Source organism: Oncorhynchus kisutch, linkage group LG15, assembly GCF_002021735.2.
Source record: "Oncorhynchus kisutch isolate 150728-3 linkage group LG15, Okis_V2, whole genome shotgun sequence".
NCBI lineage: Eukaryota > Metazoa > Chordata > Actinopteri > Salmoniformes > Salmonidae > Oncorhynchus > Oncorhynchus kisutch.
Genome location: NC_034188.2, coordinates 71,134,779 through 71,153,353, shown reverse-complemented (window position 1 = coordinate 71,153,353; position 18,575 = coordinate 71,134,779). Strand labels below are relative to the sequence as shown.

At 42.6% G+C, this 18,575-nt stretch overlaps 1 protein-coding gene across 2 annotated transcripts in view; it reads left to right on the top strand.

Moving 5' to 3' along the window:
* LOC109906099 (seizure protein 6-like) overlaps positions 1–16,398 on the top strand; it is a 168,109-nt gene extending 151,711 nt beyond the window's left edge. Inside the window, exons 7-18 of one of the 2 annotated variants that reach the window (XM_020503757.2) lie at positions 1,962–2,128; positions 3,718–3,912; positions 4,009–4,147; positions 7,764–7,960; positions 8,860–9,054; positions 10,068–10,259; positions 13,236–13,430; positions 13,561–13,599; positions 13,784–13,892; positions 14,267–14,372; positions 14,816–14,824; positions 15,522–16,398. In XM_020503757.2, the coding sequence (XP_020359346.2) occupies positions 1,962–2,128; positions 3,718–3,912; positions 4,009–4,147; positions 7,764–7,960; positions 8,860–9,054; positions 10,068–10,259; positions 13,236–13,430; positions 13,561–13,599; positions 13,784–13,892; positions 14,267–14,372; positions 14,816–14,824; positions 15,522–15,551 (1,573 nt within the window). In that variant the 3' untranslated portion in view covers positions 15,552–16,398. The remainder of the gene's footprint in view (positions 1–1,961; positions 2,129–3,717; positions 3,913–4,008; positions 4,148–7,763; positions 7,961–8,859; positions 9,055–10,067; positions 10,260–13,235; positions 13,431–13,560; positions 13,600–13,783; positions 13,893–14,266; positions 14,373–14,815; positions 14,825–15,521) is intronic. The other variant, XM_031791025.1, reaches the window with a different exon arrangement.
* Positions 16,399–18,575: the final 2,177 nt, after the last annotated feature.

The following is an 18,575-nucleotide window of genomic DNA, read 5'->3' as shown; positions in this document are numbered from 1 at the left end:
TCCAGACTCACATTAAGCATCTCCAATCCAAAATAATATCTAGAATCAGCTTCCTATATCGCAACAAAGCATCCTTCACTCATGCTGCCAAACATACCCTCGTAAAACTGACCATCCTACTGATCCTCGACTTCGGTGATGTCATCTATAAAATAGCCTCCAACACTCTACTCAACAAACTGGATGCAGTCTATCACAGTGCCATCCGTTTTGTCACCAAAGCCCCATACACTATCCACCATTGCGACCTGTACGCTCTCATTGGTTGGCCCTCGCTTCATACTCGTCACCAAACCCACTGGCTACAGGTCATCTACAAGTGTCTGCTAGGTAAAGCCACACCTTATCTCAGCTCACTGGTCACCATAGCAGCACCCACTCGTAGCACGCGCTCCAGCAGGTATATCTCACTGGTCACCCCCAAAGCCAATTCCTCCTTTGGCCGTCTTTCCTTCCAGTTCTCTGCTGCCCAAGACTGGAACGAATTGCAAAAATCTCTGAAGCTGGAGACTCACATCTCCCTCACTAGCTTTAAGCACCAGCTGTCAGAGCAGCTTACAGATCATTGCACCTGTACATAGCCCATCTGTAAACAGCCCATCTATCTACCTACCTCATCCCCATACTGGTATTTATTTATTTATTTAGCTCCTTTGCACCCCAGTATCTCTACCGGCACATTCATCTTCTGCCGATCTACCATTCCAGTGTTTAATTGCTATATTGTAATTACTTCGCCACCATGGCCTATTTATTTCCTTAGCTTACCTCATTTGCACTCACTGTATATAGACTTTTTGTTTTCTTGACTGTATGTTTTGTTCATTCCATGTGTAACTCTGTGTTGTTGTTTGTGTCGAATTGCTACACTTTATCTTGGCCAGGTCACAGTTGCAAAAGAGAACTTGTTCTCAACTAGCTTACCTGGTTAAATAAAGATGAAATAAAAAAAACTCACAGAGCTATTCAATTTTTTATATTGCACCAGGCCAACTCAATAAAGTAGAAAACTTTAAAAGAAAGCAAGTACTATCTGGATCCAGGTCTGCTACAGTGTTCTGGCCTTATTGTTCTACTCCAGTACACTATCCATGTTTAAATGCTCACTTGAGTACATTAGTCATTCAACATGCAGTCAACAGCCCATCAGAGTCCTACTGCTGTCTCTGTGACAGTTGGACCTGATTCTCACCGCAGGCTCATGGTTCTGTTGTCACACACGTCATTACCAGTCCATTCCTCTGATACACTTCCAGGCATTGTCTCATCATCTGAGGTAGAGATTCAATGGAACATCTGTGTCTCTGTGTCAGAATTGAAATCCAATTTTGAGAAAATAGTTTAAGAGGAAGGTAGAAAGAGAGAGAGAGAGAAAGAAATACTGAAATACTGAAATAATTGGAAACATTTCACTTGAATCCCCTTCTTACTTTATTTTTTGACTGTCATTGTGAAACTATACAGAACAATAATATAAACGCAACATGTAAAGTGTTGGTCCCATGTTTCATGAGCTGAAATAAAAGATCCCAGAAATGTTATTTATGCACAAAAAGTTTATTTCACTCAGATTTTGTGCCAAAATAGTGAGGATTTATTCTTTGCCAAGATAATCCATCCACCTGACAGGTGTGGCATATCAAGAAGCTGATTAAACAGCATGATCATTACACAGGTCGGCCTTGTGCCGAAAGGCCATTCTAAAATGTGCAGTTATGAGTGGTAGCCGCTGTGTCTGGAGACAATAACAAATGGACTTTTAATGAGGTAAGTAGGCTAGCTCCTCAGCTGTACTGAAATATATCATTGGTCTTATATGCAGAACAGTCAAGCCCGATGCTGTACGACTGTATCACATTCCTTCCTGTTGCTCCATCTCATTAGGAACGTGCCCACTACGCATATTACAAGGTTTTAGAAATCCAACCAGGTACTGATGTGTTTTCATTTCTCTCTTTCAGGCTTCTGATCAAAAATGGGAACAACATTGATTCTCCTCCGCTGTATGACTCATATGAGGTGGAGTATCTGCCCAACGAGGGCCTGGTGAGCACCTCCAGATCCCTCTTCATAGAGCTCACCACTGACGGTGCAGGCACCTCCACCGGCATCGCCATCAGATACCAAGGTAGACACATTGTCACGCCCTGACCTTAGAGATCCTTGTTATTCTCTATGTTTGGTTAGGTTTGGTTAGGAGCCTATCGTTGTCTCTGACTGGGGATCTTACTTAGGTAGCCCTTTTCCCCACTTTTAGTTTCTGTTTAGTGTCTGTGCCTGACGGAATTGTTCGCTTTCGTGTTTTGTCGTTGTTATTTTGTTTTTTGGTGTCATCAATAAAAACACGATGTACGCCTACCACGCTGTGCCTTGGTCTCCTTCTCCCAACGAGAGCCGAAACACAGATCCCCAAGGGAGCTAACGCAAGTCTTCAGGTCTCGGTTACCCCTAGCCCCCTCTTTGACCTTCTCCATCTCACAGAGACCCATCTAGGTCATGGCACCAATGTTACTAACTGGCGTAGAAGGCAGGTTCCCTGTGTGCCACACGACTAGGCATGGGTATCTAACACAAGTCTTCAGGTCTTTGGAAAGGGTACATGGCTATGAAAAGCCAACTGACATTTACTCCTGAGGTAATGACCTGTTGCACCCTCTACAACAACTGTAATTATTACTTGACCCTGCTGGTCATCTATGAATATTTGAACATCTTGAAGAACAATCTGGCCTAAATGGGCATGTATTCTTATAATCTCCACCTACCACAGCCAGAAGCGGACTGGCCAGCCCTCAGAGCTTGGTTCCTCTCTAGGTTTCTTCCTAGGTTCTTGCCTTTCCAGGGAGTTATTCCTAGCCACTGTGCTTCTACATCTGCATTGCTTGCTGTTTGGGGTTTTAGACTGGGTTTCTGTATAGCACTTTGTGACATCGACTGATGTAAAAAGGGCTTTATAAATACATTTAATTGATTTGATTGATACTCAAGGATACTCAAACGTCCCTCACATACAGTCCAGCAGTGTAAAATTAGTGGAGATAAAAACTGTTGTTTAAGAAATGCATCACGCAGACTCCTCCAGGCACAGGTGTGGAAAAAAGACACTGCCTCAGGCCCTCTCCTCTTCTTTCCCTTCTATAAATAATTGGAATGGAATTAAGTGAAACATAACATAACAAGTAACCAGTTTGGCCTCAAACTCTTAAATGTTAAATTTTTCTCTACGCTCATCCCCAATCATCCTCTCTACTTATGTGGCAATTCATATGTGGATTTTCAAAGGGCTTTTCAGAGCTTGGAGTCAGAGCCACATCACAGGTCCTGGAGTCATTATCAAATCAGATCAATTTCATCTGTATTGGGCTTCAATTTACTGTAGCAAATGGGATTACGCTGTAAGAGAGCAGCGCTGCTTATCCTAATGGACCGTGTGTGGGTTGTCTTTAACAGCATTACCCTGTTCAATCTGACACCGTGTATAACTGCTTTAATAGTGCTCCTCTCACCCTGAAACCATTACATGTCAGTCAGTGGGTTGAAGCAGCAGACCACCAATTAAATGTACCTCTGGGTCTGCTCCGTCTCTGATAGGCAGCGAGCTAGCGAGCGGCTCGCTATCTGCAAAGTCAATGGCCCGCTGCCTATGGCAAACAAGGGGCTCAGTGACACAGTCTGGCCTTTTTTCTGTGGTTGATCCACATATTCTCTCCTTCACAGCATTTGCAGTGGGTCACTGCTATGAGACGTTTGTCAAGTACGGTAACTTCACCAGTAATGACAGCACGTGGGCAGTGGGGACGGTGGTAGAGTTCACCTGTGACCCTGGCTACACCCTGGAGCAGGGCTCTGTCATCATTGAGTGCATGGACCACAACAACCCCCAGTGGAACGAGACTGAGCCCGCCTGCAGAGGTATGCTGTGTGTTTTGGTCCTGTGTAGGAAATGAGCCATATGATATTGTTGCACAGAGTATTTTTGCTTACTGTGTGTGTGTGTGTGTGTTACAGCTGTTTGCAGTGGAGAGATGACTGACTCTGCTGGAGTGGTCCTGTCTCCTAACTGGCCGGAGGCCTACGATAGCGGCCAGGACTGCATCTGGGGGATTCACGTGGAGGAAGACAGGAGGATCATGCTAGACATCCAAGTGTACATATCTTAATTATCTCTTACGTTCTACACTCCAGATTCTCCTGAACATTAGATATAAAATTTTATGTAGACGCAGAAAAAGGATGTTAGCTATGGGAACCCTTTAAAACAACGTCCTGGCTGCACATCCCCTTCCCATAGCAGTTCAAGTGGAGGCGCTCCACCACAGAATAGCTCTAACCTTTGTAAGAATATTGACCCTCACACGAGCTCTACAGCAGATCTCTACACTCAGATCATTAGGAGAAGCTTTACTGCTGATGTACAAACACGGCCCTGACTTCAAACAGAAACTGCCAGTGCAAAAAACTACCCCACTGTGAGTGGTTAAACAAATCAAAAGAGAAAAGGGCTGAAGATAAAATAATATGTTGCTCTTGGATGGGAAACATAAGTAGCAGCAGACAAAGGTTAATTACCAACTGGAAAGGAAACTAATTATTTCACAGGGGTTCAGACAGAGGTGGTGTGTGTGTGTTCTGCTGAATCAGATAGGTTGACTTGAGCAGAGCAGGGGAGAGGAGCGAGAGTTTTCCTTGATAGTGATGTCAGGTGAAGGCTGGGAACAGAAGACCCTGCTGTGTCAGACCCTGATAGATTAACCATGCGTACAATCATTTGGCTTCCTTAATTAAGAACTGGCTCATTTACATATGTTGTCTCTCTTGCTCTTTTCTCTTCCCTCTCTCTTCGGAACGCCTCAACTGTGGTTGTACATTCTGAAGCATCCTCCATGTTTGGTACAAGAAGCTGTCAAAATAATGAATTTCCTATTCATTTAGAGGGGATGCGATTTGGGCAGATATGACTTTCAGGGACACTGGTGAAGAGCGTTCAGCTCAACCTTGGAGCGTTGATGAGAATTCAGCCTGAGTGTGCATGTGGGTGAGACAGAGAGAAGGCTATCTAAGGATAATCTACAGGATTTCCTCCCCGTTTCCTCCAGTTTTGATGTGAACATCAATACCAGCACACACTGAAAGGTGAACAAGGGGAAATATGAGAACCTAACATCTGCAATCTCAGTTTAACGACATCACTCAAACCACTGTTATCCTTCAGTATATCCTCAAAGAAAGCATTCAGTCTCTGATCATAGTGATGAAACCAGGGTTGCACAAAGCGTGATTGTGCTTGGAGCACAGTCACTGATAATCTGAACACACAGACTCTCGTGCCATGAACCTGCATATACCATGCCTGATGCCTCCCTCTTGGCCCACTAGTCACGCCAGCATTCTGAAACACCATTGCACAGTGTGCCTTTCCTCAAGCTCGTTACCAGGGTTTAGGAACACTTTACCACGGTAATGAGAACAATCTCATTCCTCTATAGTCATTCATCACGGCCCAGTGTCCTGTTCACCTCTCCCACAATCACACAGGACCAGGGGCCCTAATGACGGCTGGGACACTCATTCAGGGGAACTACCAATTACGACTGGTAAATCCCGACCAACTAGGAGTACTAGCGCTCGTTAAGAGCTCACGTGCAGGAGATGGGGTTGTGAACGACATGCAGGTGTGGAGGATGGTACACCTGGGGTGTAGTTCAGCAGCCTAAGTTCAGACACTCCAAATGTTGACGGAGGGGTCCAACACCTAAATAGTGTTTAGGAGGGAATGAGAATAGGCTGTGCCTCTGCCTTGATGAACTTTGATTATCAGAAATACACATTCTGAATAAACACCTGCACAAGTTAAATAGGATTTGAAAGATAGACAGTGATTCTGGTAGTTCCATATTGGCGGCCATTAAAGTGTGCTTTGCCTTTGGTGAGAATTTAGTGAAAAGAGCGACAGGATATTTTATGCATCGATGCATCAAATATTAGTTACAGCACTTATCTTGATTAGGTTTGTCTCCCAGGGCTGGAAGTTGGCAGGATAACTCATTGGCTTATTCCATCACAAGTATTGCTGATAAGTGTGTTGACTCTGAGCCTGCTAGTCTGGATACTGTATGTTAGCCTAGCACTGAGAGTTGAGTCGGAGTGAAGGGCAGTGGATCTGGATCCCCGTCCAGCCAAGATCTCACAAGCCAGAGAGGAGAGAACTAGAAACAGGATCTTCCATCAGAACGTTCATTCAGGTTTGGGAACTAAGAGGTGCAGTGGTGAGATAAAAGGAGAATGGTCTAATGACCATTGGGGAGCCATCATGACACCCAAATGACTGTGTTTAGTCTAATTGGGATTTGTATTGAGGGGTATTAATTTTGCTCAAACTAGTTTGAAACTTGTACTGGACATAAATGTCAAGTTCTCTCAGTGGTGGAGAAAAGCAAATGTGGGTACAGATGAGGAGTTGTCTGAGATAATGCATTGTGAAGGAACATGGTGGCAGGCATGTGGGCCTGTGAGCCGAGTCAATCTGAGCCTGTGTTTGAATTACACTAAATCAAATCACTGCCACACAATAGAAAGCATGATTGATTTTCTCTGCAGATATGGCAGCACAGCTATGCAAAGGCTTGTTTAACTCGATCACAACTAATTTTATGCAAGCTGATACAATTTCTCAATCTGTCCCGCTCTGTTGAGGTGAGATGCATTTTCAATAGTCAATGAATTACTGCAGATTTAGATTTTTCTAGAGTTGCAATACAGATGCATGGGCAGAAAATATCCACTGGGCACACACTGGTTGAATCAACATAGTTTCCACATCATTTCAATGAAATTTAACCAAAGTGGAATAGTTGTTGAATTGATGTTTGGGCCCAGTGGGTAGGCTAAGCTGTGCGGATATTTCATTAGTCTGAAACACCTGATCTTTGCCAAGACGTGTGTGCATCATATCTTTAATGTCTTGAAACTGAACTTCGTTCACAGAGTGTAAACAAGTTGACAAGACAGACATTTTTCATGTCATACAATACACTACTGACACATTTTTTAATGTTTTATATTTTGTATTTATTTAACCTTTATTTAACTAGGCAAGTCAGTTAAGAACAAATTCTTATTTTCAATGACAGCCTAGGAACAGTGGGTTAACTGCCTGTTCAGGGCCAGAACGACAGATTTGTACCTTGTCAGCTCAGGGATTCGAACTTGCAACCTTTCGGTTACTAGTCCAACACTCTAACCACTAGGCTACCCTGCCGCCCCAGCACCAACTGTCTTTATTGCCAAATTTTTCTGGATTTTTTTTCTGTTAAACTCCAAAGTGATTAATAGTACAATTGCTTGCCTTGTAATGAGTTTTATCTGGAACCATTTGTGATTAATTAGAGACAGGAAAGAGTAACTTGTCATTTCCCTATTCTGGCGGAGAGTCATTTCCTCCCTACTTCACATCCCGTCCTGGTGCTTAAGGAGAGGGCTCTGTCTCAGGTGACACATTTAAAACAATAGTAAAAAAAAATTCAGCGACAAATTACCACATAGCTCTACTTTCTTGTCAGTAGAGCTATGGCGCTCCAAAGTAAATGGAAGAGTGAAACAGAACGTCTCAAATCAAGAAAAGTATTTTAGTGAGGGTGCATTATACAGGATACAGGAAACAATGACAAAGAAACTATAGGACAAATGAGCTAGTAATGTGAGATTGTGCGTGAAGGCCAATTCATTGTGCACGGTGAAATACATTTTCCTTCTTGGTGCTCCAGCCTCAATATAGGGAAGAACGACCTGCTGACATTCTATGATGGTGATGACCTGACTGCTACGGTGCTGGGCCAGTACGGTGGCTCACGGCCACACTTCAAAATCTATACCTCCATGGCCGACGTCACCATCCAGTTCCAGTCTGACCCGGCAACCAACATCTACGGCTACGGCAACGGCTTTGTGGTGCACTTCTTTGGTAAGACCCCGGAGTGTTACGAGAGTGTGTGAACAGAGAGTTGAAGAGATAGACGGCCAGTGAAGAGGGGAGATGAGTAAGGAGGAGGAGAGTTCTAGAGGGTTCAGGAGGAGGAGACACTCTTCCATGGTCAGAGGGGTCCCTTCCATCAGCACGGTCGTCACGAAACCAGAGCGGAGCCAAGCCATAAAGCAGACATCTAATAAGATGCAGCGAGAGAGAGAAGAGTGAGTGAAAGAGAGAAGAGGAAGGGAGAGAGAGAGAGGGGAGGGGGAGGAGAGAGAGAGAGAAACGTGGGAGAGAGAGAGAGAGAGAGAGCGAGAAAGAGAGAGAGAGAGAGAGACAGAGAGAGAGAGAGAGAGAGAGAGAGAGAGAGAGAGAGAGAGAGAGAGAGAGAGAGAGAGAGAGAGAGAGAGAGAGAGAGAGAGAGAGAGAGAGAGAGAGAGAGAGAGAGAGAGAGAGGGGGGTGGGGAGAGAGAGAGAAACGTGGGAGAGAGAGAGAGAGAGGTGGTTTTGTAGTCTGTTCATGCCTCTAACTGAGAGGGAAAGCAAGGCCCAGCCAAGTGGTGCAGCTGTCTGGTATTGTGCCCGTCAGAGGCCCAAACACAATTACTGCGTGTGTTTGTCTACATTAGCCTCATCTGCAGGGTGCCCTGCCCTCTCTGGCTTCTGCTGTGGCTAGAACAGGGACAACCATGCTGCCTGGCAGATAGAGTTCCCCATGCGTGATACTTTTCACACTAGATTGAAATTCCAACAAAATGGATGTCCTCTATTGAGTTTGTCCAGAGGTTCATTCAATTGAATGCAAAACCACACCACTCCAGCTCTGTGCGCTCTGTAAAGTAGTTGCCTTTTTTCTCTCGCTCTCTTTCTCTCTCCCTCCTTCGTGGATACAGAGGTACCTCGTAACGACACGTGTCCGGAGCTCCCAGAGATCACCAACGGATGGAAGAGCACCTCCCACCCTGAGCTGGTCCATGGCACAGTGGTCACCTACCAGTGCTACCCAGGCTTCCAGCTGGTGGGCACAGAGCTGCTCATGTGCCAGTGGGACCTGACCTGGAGCGGAGACCTGCCCAGCTGTGAGAGAGGTGAATACCACACACACACACACACCTGCATACAAAAGATGCATTGTAGGTGTGAGAGGCAGTTTCAGTTAAGGACAGGCTAAAGCAGAGGCTGATGGGTAACAACATTCACTGCTTTCCTGAAAACACAACCCTTTTTCTCTATAAAACGATGTATCAGTGAGTTGAATAGGGTCTGTGTTCTAGCTCCTCCACACATTACTCCTGTTTTATCCAGATAACCTGGATGCTGTGGAGTAGAGACAGGATAGTGTGACAGAGTGTCCTTGGTCCTGATCCCGTCCCACACAGTGACAGGCACGGCATCACTGACCGGTAACAGGACACAGGGGTTTGGAGCCTCATTTGGACGTCTGTCACATAAACATTATTACCACACTGACCCCTATCCTACTGGGCCTAGGATTGGGTTTGTGGTTTGCTGCTGTGAGAGACTGAGACACAGAGATGATCTCGTTATGCTCCAGCTCGGTGGGTTTATGTGTCTGAAGGGTTTACTTAGAAAAAGGCACCACTCTGGCCACATCCAGTGACAAATACTAATAATATAATACAATTGTATTCACTGCACATGAGTAACCTCTGTCTGTCTGTCTGTCTGTCTGTCTGTCTGTCTGTCTGTCTGTCTGTCTGTCTGTCTGTCTGTCTGTCTGTCTGTCTGTCTGTCTGTCTGTCTGTCTGTCTGTCTGTCTGTCTGTCTGTCTGTCTGTCTGTCTGTCTGTCTGTCTGTCTGTCTGTCTGTCTGTCTGTCTGTCTGTCTGTCTGTCTGTCTGTCTGTCTGTCTGTCTGTCTGTCTGTCTGTCTGTCTGTCTGTCTCTGTCTGTCTGTCTGTCTCTGTCTGTCTGTCTCTGTCTGTCTGTCTGTCTCTGTCTGTCTGTCTGTCTGTCTGTCTGTCTGTCTGTCTGTCTGTCTGTCTGTCTGTCTGTCTGTCTGTCTGTCTGTCTGTCTGTCTGTCTGTCTGTCTGTCTGTCTGTCTGTCTGTCTGTCTGTCTGTCTGTCTGTCTGTGTGTCAGTGCTGTTGTGTGCCGACCCAGGTACTGTGGAGCACAGTCGCAGGGTGATGTCCGGCCCGCGTTTCACTGTAGGCTCCACAGTCCAGTACATCTGCAACAAGGGCTACACCCTCTCTGGAAACAGCCTGCTCTCCTGCTACAACCACGGCTCCTCCGGACCTAAGTGGAGTGAGAGGCTACCCAAATGTGTCTGTATGTACCCCCTGGACTTAAGCCTGATAACACGTCTCCATCATACACACTTCCCAGCCAGCACATGGTTCCTTGTGCGTTGTGGGAACATACATTTTTGGTTTCCCATTGGTTCTGGGAATGACGTTGGTAAAACTGAACGTTTTTTAAACGTTCTGAGAATGGAAGTGGGAATTTTGCCAGTTCTGGGAACATACATTTTAGGTTGCAGGGAGATTCTGAGAACGTTTTGCTATGGTTCCCTAAAAATGTTCCTGGGAGGTTTTATTATCTTATTTGCAGTTTTATAAACGGTTCTTCATCCTGTAAGCATTACATGTCAACGCAGGAACTTTGATAGTGGACATTTTGATGGGCTCCCGAGTGGCGCAGCGATCTAAGGCACTGCATCTCAGTGCTAGAGGCTTCACTACAGATCCTGGTTTGATTCCAGGCTGTATCACAACCGTCCATGATTGGGAGTCCAATAGGGCGGCGAACAATTTGCCCAGCGTCGTCCGGGTTTGGCCGGGGTAGGCTGTCATTGTAAATAAGAATTTGTTTTTAACTGACTTGTCTAGTTAAATAAAGGTTAAATAAATAAAAAGAAGACAGGGCTGCGGGCTAGAAGGTTGAGGGTTCGCAGGATACAAGTATTTCCCTAAAAGTTGTCTGTGTTTAAACATCTACTATTGTACAGAAAGTTAATAGCTTAATCAATTGATAGTGACAGAATAAGATTACTTCCCAAGCAAAGTTTGCCATTATCTATATTAAATAAAAAGGTAGGCCTATGGCATACCCTCTCATACCCCCTCAATTTGAGTCTTTGTTTTAACTTAGCCTACCCCTGTGTCAGTGAAGGGCTGTTATTTAAAGAGTGTATGGTGCGTGGAGGAATTGACTGACAAATCTATGGATATAGCAGCCTATTCAGTTTGAGCCTAATGTCGTCTGTCAAACAGGTATGCATACCTCTTATTTCTTAACTAGGAAGAAATAGGCTCCAACACAAAGTCCACTTGTTGTTAGTAAAGTCTAATTAAAATGAAGACTGTTTAAATGAATTTTGCCTACTCAAATTTGCCTACTTTCAGCACCATGAGCTGTCCATTTCCAATTGATTGTGCTATGGCTGCTGCTTCAAGTTTCAGCACCACAATGTAAGTTACTTGAATCTGGCTTATTGTGAAGTCAATACCTCTCATAAATACATCTTGGGCAAGAAACATTGTTTTTATTCAAATCAATTATGGTAGTAGGAAGCTATCAAAGTTGACCTCCGGCCTTCGCGCTCTCCTTCTCAAACTGAACAGAACATAGGCTATAGGCTAGTCTGTGCGCAAACTGTGCAGAAATCTTACAAATACGGCTTTGCTCTGTGCTTCTCTGAGCATGCACTTCATAGCCTATAGGCTATGGATCATTTGATTGAGACCACACTAAATAGCCTGTAGGCATAATTGATATTGCGCGCCCAGTGGAGAATCAGAGATGAGGGGCAGCATCGAGCACACATCGATATGTAGCCTAATAAGCAACTAATTCTACAACCCTGAGAAATATTGAAATTTCATCAATTACAAAGTACATGATCGTCCCCTGGACTAGATGTAAAGAATACTGAAATTGAAAAAACATGACCCTCCCCCATTTTCCTCCAGATAACCATTCTGTACATTTCTATCAGTCCCTTTAAGCATTAATCATACAAGAAAATGTTTATTTTTTTATTGCGGCATGGTGTCAGTGAGATTCAAACCTATGATCTTCTGTTCTCTATCCATGGAATTGCCATGTTTTATTTGACTTATACAAGAATTTGTTCTTAACTGACTTGCCTAGTTAAATAAAGGTTAAATCAAAATAAAAATTCTAAATAAATACAAAGCTGTTAATTTTAGTCTATTCAAACAGACCCCATTTCAAAGGAAACAAGCACTTCATTAAAAGTGCAATATGCAGGAATTGCAGCGCCATTTACTGGTTGCTAAAATTCAAATAATTTGCCTAATTTCAGTTTATGTGACAAAACAAGCCCTCAGAGTGTAGAGAATCATTGTACCAACTGTATTTTCAGTTGTTTGAAGCTGGTGTACAAAACCTAAAGTAAATGCAAAAATGAAACTTAAGAATGGGAAGTTAAAAACAGGTTAAATACAAAAATGTAAAAGCATAGAAATAGCGCACATAGAACTGATCTAACGCTTTTAGACATGCTTCCAATGAAAATGACAGATCTATAACTCACATTTCTATATACATTTGGTCAGGTCGCCCCCAAAAAGTTACATTGTTTTTGCATATTTTACTTTCGATTTTGTACACCTGCTTCAAACAACTGAAAATACAGTATTTTTTGTAATTGAAAAAATATTTCACAGCGGTTTAGATGGTACGATGATTTGTTTTGTCACAAAAACTGAAATTATGCAAAATATTAGAATTTTAACAACCAGGAATTGGCCGTGCGATTTCTGGATATTGCACCTTTAACATTCTCTGAACCTTCTGAGAACAATACTTTAAATAGAACCATGAGGAAACCTGTAGAAAATGTTGTACTGAAATTCCCACAGAAGAAAGTTGTTTCTTAATGTTCTGAGAACATTAACTTTAAATAGAACAATGAGGAAAAGCTATGCTGAAATACAGAAATTTCCACCTGGTTTTCAGAACGTTATGTGCAAGCTGGGTGTCCTGCACCATTCCCAGAATATTGTGGGAAGGTTGTATAACCATAGGACAACCACGCTCTCACCAAGCTCTAAGAAACACATGGTTCTCAGAACATTATATACTAGCTAGATTGGCAGTTTTACTAGCTGTTAAGAAAAATAAAGGATATGATGTGTGTGTGTGTGTGTGTGTGTGTGTGTGTGTGTGTGTGTGTGTGTGTGTGTGTGTGTGTGTGTGTGTGTGTGTGTGTGTGTGTGTGTGTGTGTGTGTGTGTGTGTGTGTGTGTGTGTGCGTGTGTCCTGTCCTCACCTTTCTCAGCAGTGAACTATGAGCCTTGCAGGAACCCTGGCACCCCGTCATACAGCACCCAGATCTCAGAGAAGCCTCTCTATCAGGCTGGGGAGACGCTGCGCTTCTCCTGCCTCAGAGGCCATGAGTTGCTAGGGGAGCCTGTCCTCCGCTGTGTCCCTGGACACCCTTCACAGTGGAGCAGCCTGCCCCCTGTCTGTAGAGGTAGGAACTGCGGACATGTACTCTCCTTTGTGTAGTTCACACAGACTTAGTTCACAGTAGTTCATGATGAACAATATATATGTCTGTATGTTTTAACATCTGTGTTCTGATGTTTTTCATTTATTTACAGCCTCCTCAATGGAGTTTATAAATGAACGCAGGTTAGACAGTAAGTGTCATCATATTTGCACAGTAAATGTTAGATCATCATTCAAATTAATACATAAAATCAAGACCTAATAATAAAACGAAATACAATACTTCACAGCAAATTCAAGTGTGCTACATTGAAGAATGCATCTTTAGGTTATCATAGCAGTTGAGTGTGTTCCTGTTGATTCCTCTACCACCAGTTGCCAGTGCCGACTACAGCATGGAGGGAGCCAACATAGCTCTAACAGTCTTTATACCAGTGGCCCTCATCATGGTCTTCATCATCGGAATCTACCTTTACTTCTCTAAGTAGGTCTAGTATGCATACTTTATATAGGTAAACAAAATACTTTGAAAGTATGAAAGCTATCATAATCCATAGTACTTACTGTAGTAGTCTAACCAGTGCTTGACTTGGACTGAAATAGGTTCTGGTACTCGTTTTGGGTGCCGGTACTGTTTATATTTAGGTGTAGGAGCTCCACAATACTTTTAAACTAATATTCTATAAGAAGAACAGAAGCTCAAGCAGTAGAACATTTCAGGTGCCGGTACTCCGCACCGGTGAACTTTTGCCCAAGTTAAGCACTGAGTCTAACCAATAGCTATAGACCGAACAGGCTCTGTAATAATGTTGTAAGTATACTATGCTGCCCTCATGACACTATGTCTGTGTTCTCTAGGGTTCAAGGGAAGCCTATGTGTCTTCCCATGTCCACCTCCTTACCATATGACCACATCCCAGGAGAGTCCACCTTCGACAACTCCCTCTACGAAACAGAGACTACAGTACGTTATGTTATAGAGATATTCACTGGTTCTTTAAGATGCCTGTTGGAATTAATAAGCCCCCAAAAAGGTTGAATTCAGGCACTGTCATTTGTGTATGAGATGATGCACTTAAAGCACCATCTGATTTGGCATATTGCAGGTTCATTCACCAAAATGAATTCCCCGTTAAGTGATGTTATAGAAATAGGATGAGGGGTGTAAAGCTATACTCCATTCACCTTCAGTCATTGATAAAGGCCATTTCATTACACCTGATACAGACAAAAGGTTACCTAGTTAATTTGACATTATTTGACAGAGTGCTATGACATGGTTTTCAGACATGGGTTCAAATAGTATTTGAAAGATCTGGTCTGATGCTTTCATGCTATAAATAATGATTGTTTGTCTGTCTATCTGTCTGTCTCTTTCTCTGTACTTCCTTGACTGCACTCCTGAAGAACAACGAGGTGAGACCAAGCGCTACGCTACAACCTGAGTATTAAGCCTCCAGTGTGTCTGTCAGTCAGTCTTCATCAATTCCACACTGATTCTGCAGCCTGAACCTATTACACAGTGCGAGCTTATTAACCTAAAGCCCACAGTAGGTTGAGCACATTTAAAAATGGGTCAGGAGGAGAGGGGCAAACCTCTCAAATCAACAAAAAAATATAATCAAAGTTTATTGGTCGCATACACAGTTTTACAGATGTTATCGCAGGTGCAGCAAAATGCTTATGTTTCTAGCTCCAACCATATCTAGCAATAAAATACAATACACAATCTAAAAGTGAAAACAATTACTAGAACGAACAAGAAATGAAGACATATCAGAATGAGCAATGTCAGAGTCTGGAATATAAATAAATATATACTGGATGTATGTGAATGGTGTGTATAGACCATTCAAAGTCATTGTCTCTTCTCAGGAGAAAATGAGAAAAAGCCTCACAGTTTGGGCTGACCACCTCCACACACAAAATGTATCTCTGTGATGTCCCTATCATAGTCTACAAACAAATGTCTGTTATCACATGGCTCGTTCACAAAAAGAGGAATGGCGTTTGTGATCATAGTAGAAATATGGTCTACTGTACTTCTCAGTCTCCCTATACCTTCTTGTGTACAAGCTTGTTCCTAATTCAGAACTCTGTCCTCATTTCACAGGACACAAGAGAGTATGAGGTTTCCATCTAGAGGCACGACTATGTGTTTCAGCATTGAGAGGTCTGGTCTCAAGCCGGTTTGCCTAGTGGAATTTGGTCTACACTCCACTGTCCGATAACACACACCGCTCTTTACTTGCCTCCACCTTTTCCTCTGTCTGCTGAACATATCTCTGCCCAGCCCACAGTGGAAATTGGCCATCACTGCAAAGACTTGAAAACATGATTATTTTTGTAGAGCTTCAACAGCAATGGCCTAACAGCAGTGTTTGTACAGTTTGTATCCTGATATGACCAAACCCTAAAGACGTCAGTCCAATGTGGAACCTCACAAATGGGAAATGCTGTATCTAGTCCGAAAAATGTATGTAGTCCGAAAAATACAATGTGTAAATACAACAGGATATGTTTTTCACACAGCTTGTAGGTTATTTTTATTTTGAGAGAAGGCAAATCACAATAGAGCTAGATTATTCAAGTGATGATTGGAGGGATATCATAATAACTTGATGGACTCTTAAAGCTTTCAAATACACTGGACAATTGAAACATATTTTAATTTTTTTGTACAGTATCTCCAAATTGCAAAGATGACCCTCTCAAAAACATTTAAACACACCTCTTTTTTTAATGCAACCTCATATGATTAAAAACATCAGAATGTGCCTTAAATTAAAGGCCCTTTTTATGCTATGTTCATAACATGTATATTTCTGATACGTCATTGGTTCAGTTTAGATTATTACATTGTTGATTTCATATGGATCATAAAATAGAGATATAGTAATGCAAAGAAAAAGTTTATTCTCATTCCCGTTTTTGTTCACAATTGTATGTATGTCTTCAAAATGCTGATTAAAAGGTATTCATTAATGATATTGGATTGGTAAACATCTGAAAAGTCTGTGGCAAAGTGTATGTAAGTTCTAGTGCCATTTGTTTTGTGATGAAAACCTGGGAAGGATAAGCTTAAGAAGTCAGTTTTGTGGATTGGGGAATTCTCAAAAACTGATGCAATGTATTTGCCAAAAATAATGTAGCTGATTCTGTAGGAGAATGCATCACCATTCAAACTCTATTTTTATCATTGTCACATTTTAATATTTATTCATACAAACAGGTGTGATGACAATATTATAATTCTATAATCTAGTTTTGATGCTTTCTATATATACTGATTAACCAACTTCATGAACAAAACACATCCTCAATAAAGTTACTATTCAGAATGTTTTTTGACACAATCTTATTAATTCATTTATTAAGGATTAATGGTTCACTTCAAGATGCAGTTGACCGTTTTACCCTCTGAGTCGTTCATCTGAATTGCCCTGATAAGTGTACATGAATAAAGCAGAGCTGAAAGAAGCAAGAACTTCCTTGAAAGAAGTGGAGAAAACTGCATAACACCGAGAAAGAAGTTGAGAAAACAGCATAACAGAGCACACTGGAGGAAGTTTTTGTCAGATGACCTATGCTCCTTAATGAGTCAAAGTAAGTAAAGTATACATGAATGGAGATTCCTCTGACAGTGTAGAGCAGGGCTGCCCAACCCTCTTCCTGGAAATCTACTGTCCCGTTGGTTTTCAGTCCAACCCTAATTTAACACACCTAATTATACTAATTAGCTGCTCAACAAGACCTTGACTAGCTAAATCAGATACGCTAAATTAGGGTTGGACTGAAAACCTACAGGACAGTAGATCTCCAGGAAGAGGGTTGGGCAGCCCTGGTGTAGAGGGTTTGGGGTTGGGGTTGGAGCTGTAGCTGTAGCAGACTTGTGTCCGGTGTAGGGTGTAGTGTACTAGTGTGTAGTTCAGAGTGTAACAGACTTACGCCCGGTGTAGTGTACTAGTGTGTAGTTCAGAGTGTAACAGACTTACGCCCAGTGTAGTGGTGAAGGGGTGGTCTTCCCGTATAAGCTACATAAATGTATACTGTTCCCTATACATTATATTTGCCCCTATAGACCCTTATACCAACCCTGGGTAAGATTACCAGTGTAGACAAGACCATCAACATGCACTGTGGTCTGGTACCATCTATAGCCAGGTAATTTATGTATGAACAATAGTCTAACATTTTCTGATATCAGCAGACATTTGTAATAGACAGCGATTGGGAATCACTGGCACAGATATATTAATAACTGCTGGGGAAACTGTGACTCGCTGTATACTTGTGGCTCACACTATTGTCTTGTCATGTGCACCAGCACCATCTACTGGTCAGCAAAAATACTGCAACCAGGGAGCGGTTTAACTTGAAAGATTGAGAATGAGTCTAGAAAATCTAGAAGTCTAGAAAATGTCTAGAAAATGTTGTGGACTCTGTTCGTAACAAATTATTTTGGGGGGCACAGAAACCTGTATTGCTATTAGGTGTTTCCTGATCTGTGAGAAAATAAGCAGAATGTTGATCCAGTTTTGTCTTGTCCCACCGTTTTCCTCTGCCACTGAACTGCCACTTCTAACCAAATATAGTTAGGCGAGGAAGCGTCGATATAGATAAAGCATTTGACAAAAGAGCAGACAAGACACACTGGCACCCGGTTTACTAAAATGGGGTGGGACTGGACAAAAAGTGCTTATGGTAAAATATCCTGACAAATACTCCCCAAAAAAGACATTATGTACAGTACTATCTGTCCTCATTCAAACTAAAATGTTGTAGCCTAACGTTAACGAAATAACATGAATAATACTGCTACTGTCAGACGGCAGGTTGGGCAAAACTTTGATCTAACTGTCCAACTAGATGGAGGGCACCATAGCGTAGCTACATTGAAATGAGGAGTGTAGTTTTGCTCGCAAGCTTCGTCGGTGGTCATTCATCGATAGAGGGGGAGATAGCGCGGGAACATGATGCAAGCTAGGCAAACGGTGGTGTAACTTAACTAATAGCTAATGTTAGCTAGATGTTATTTCACAATTTAGCAGCTCTAACTAATATGAATAACGTTCGCTAGCCAGGTGATGGCTATCTATCAAAAAACGGAATGAAACCCGCAACCAAAGATTGTCTTTGAGGGCTTCTCTAGCTTTTTTAAAAACAT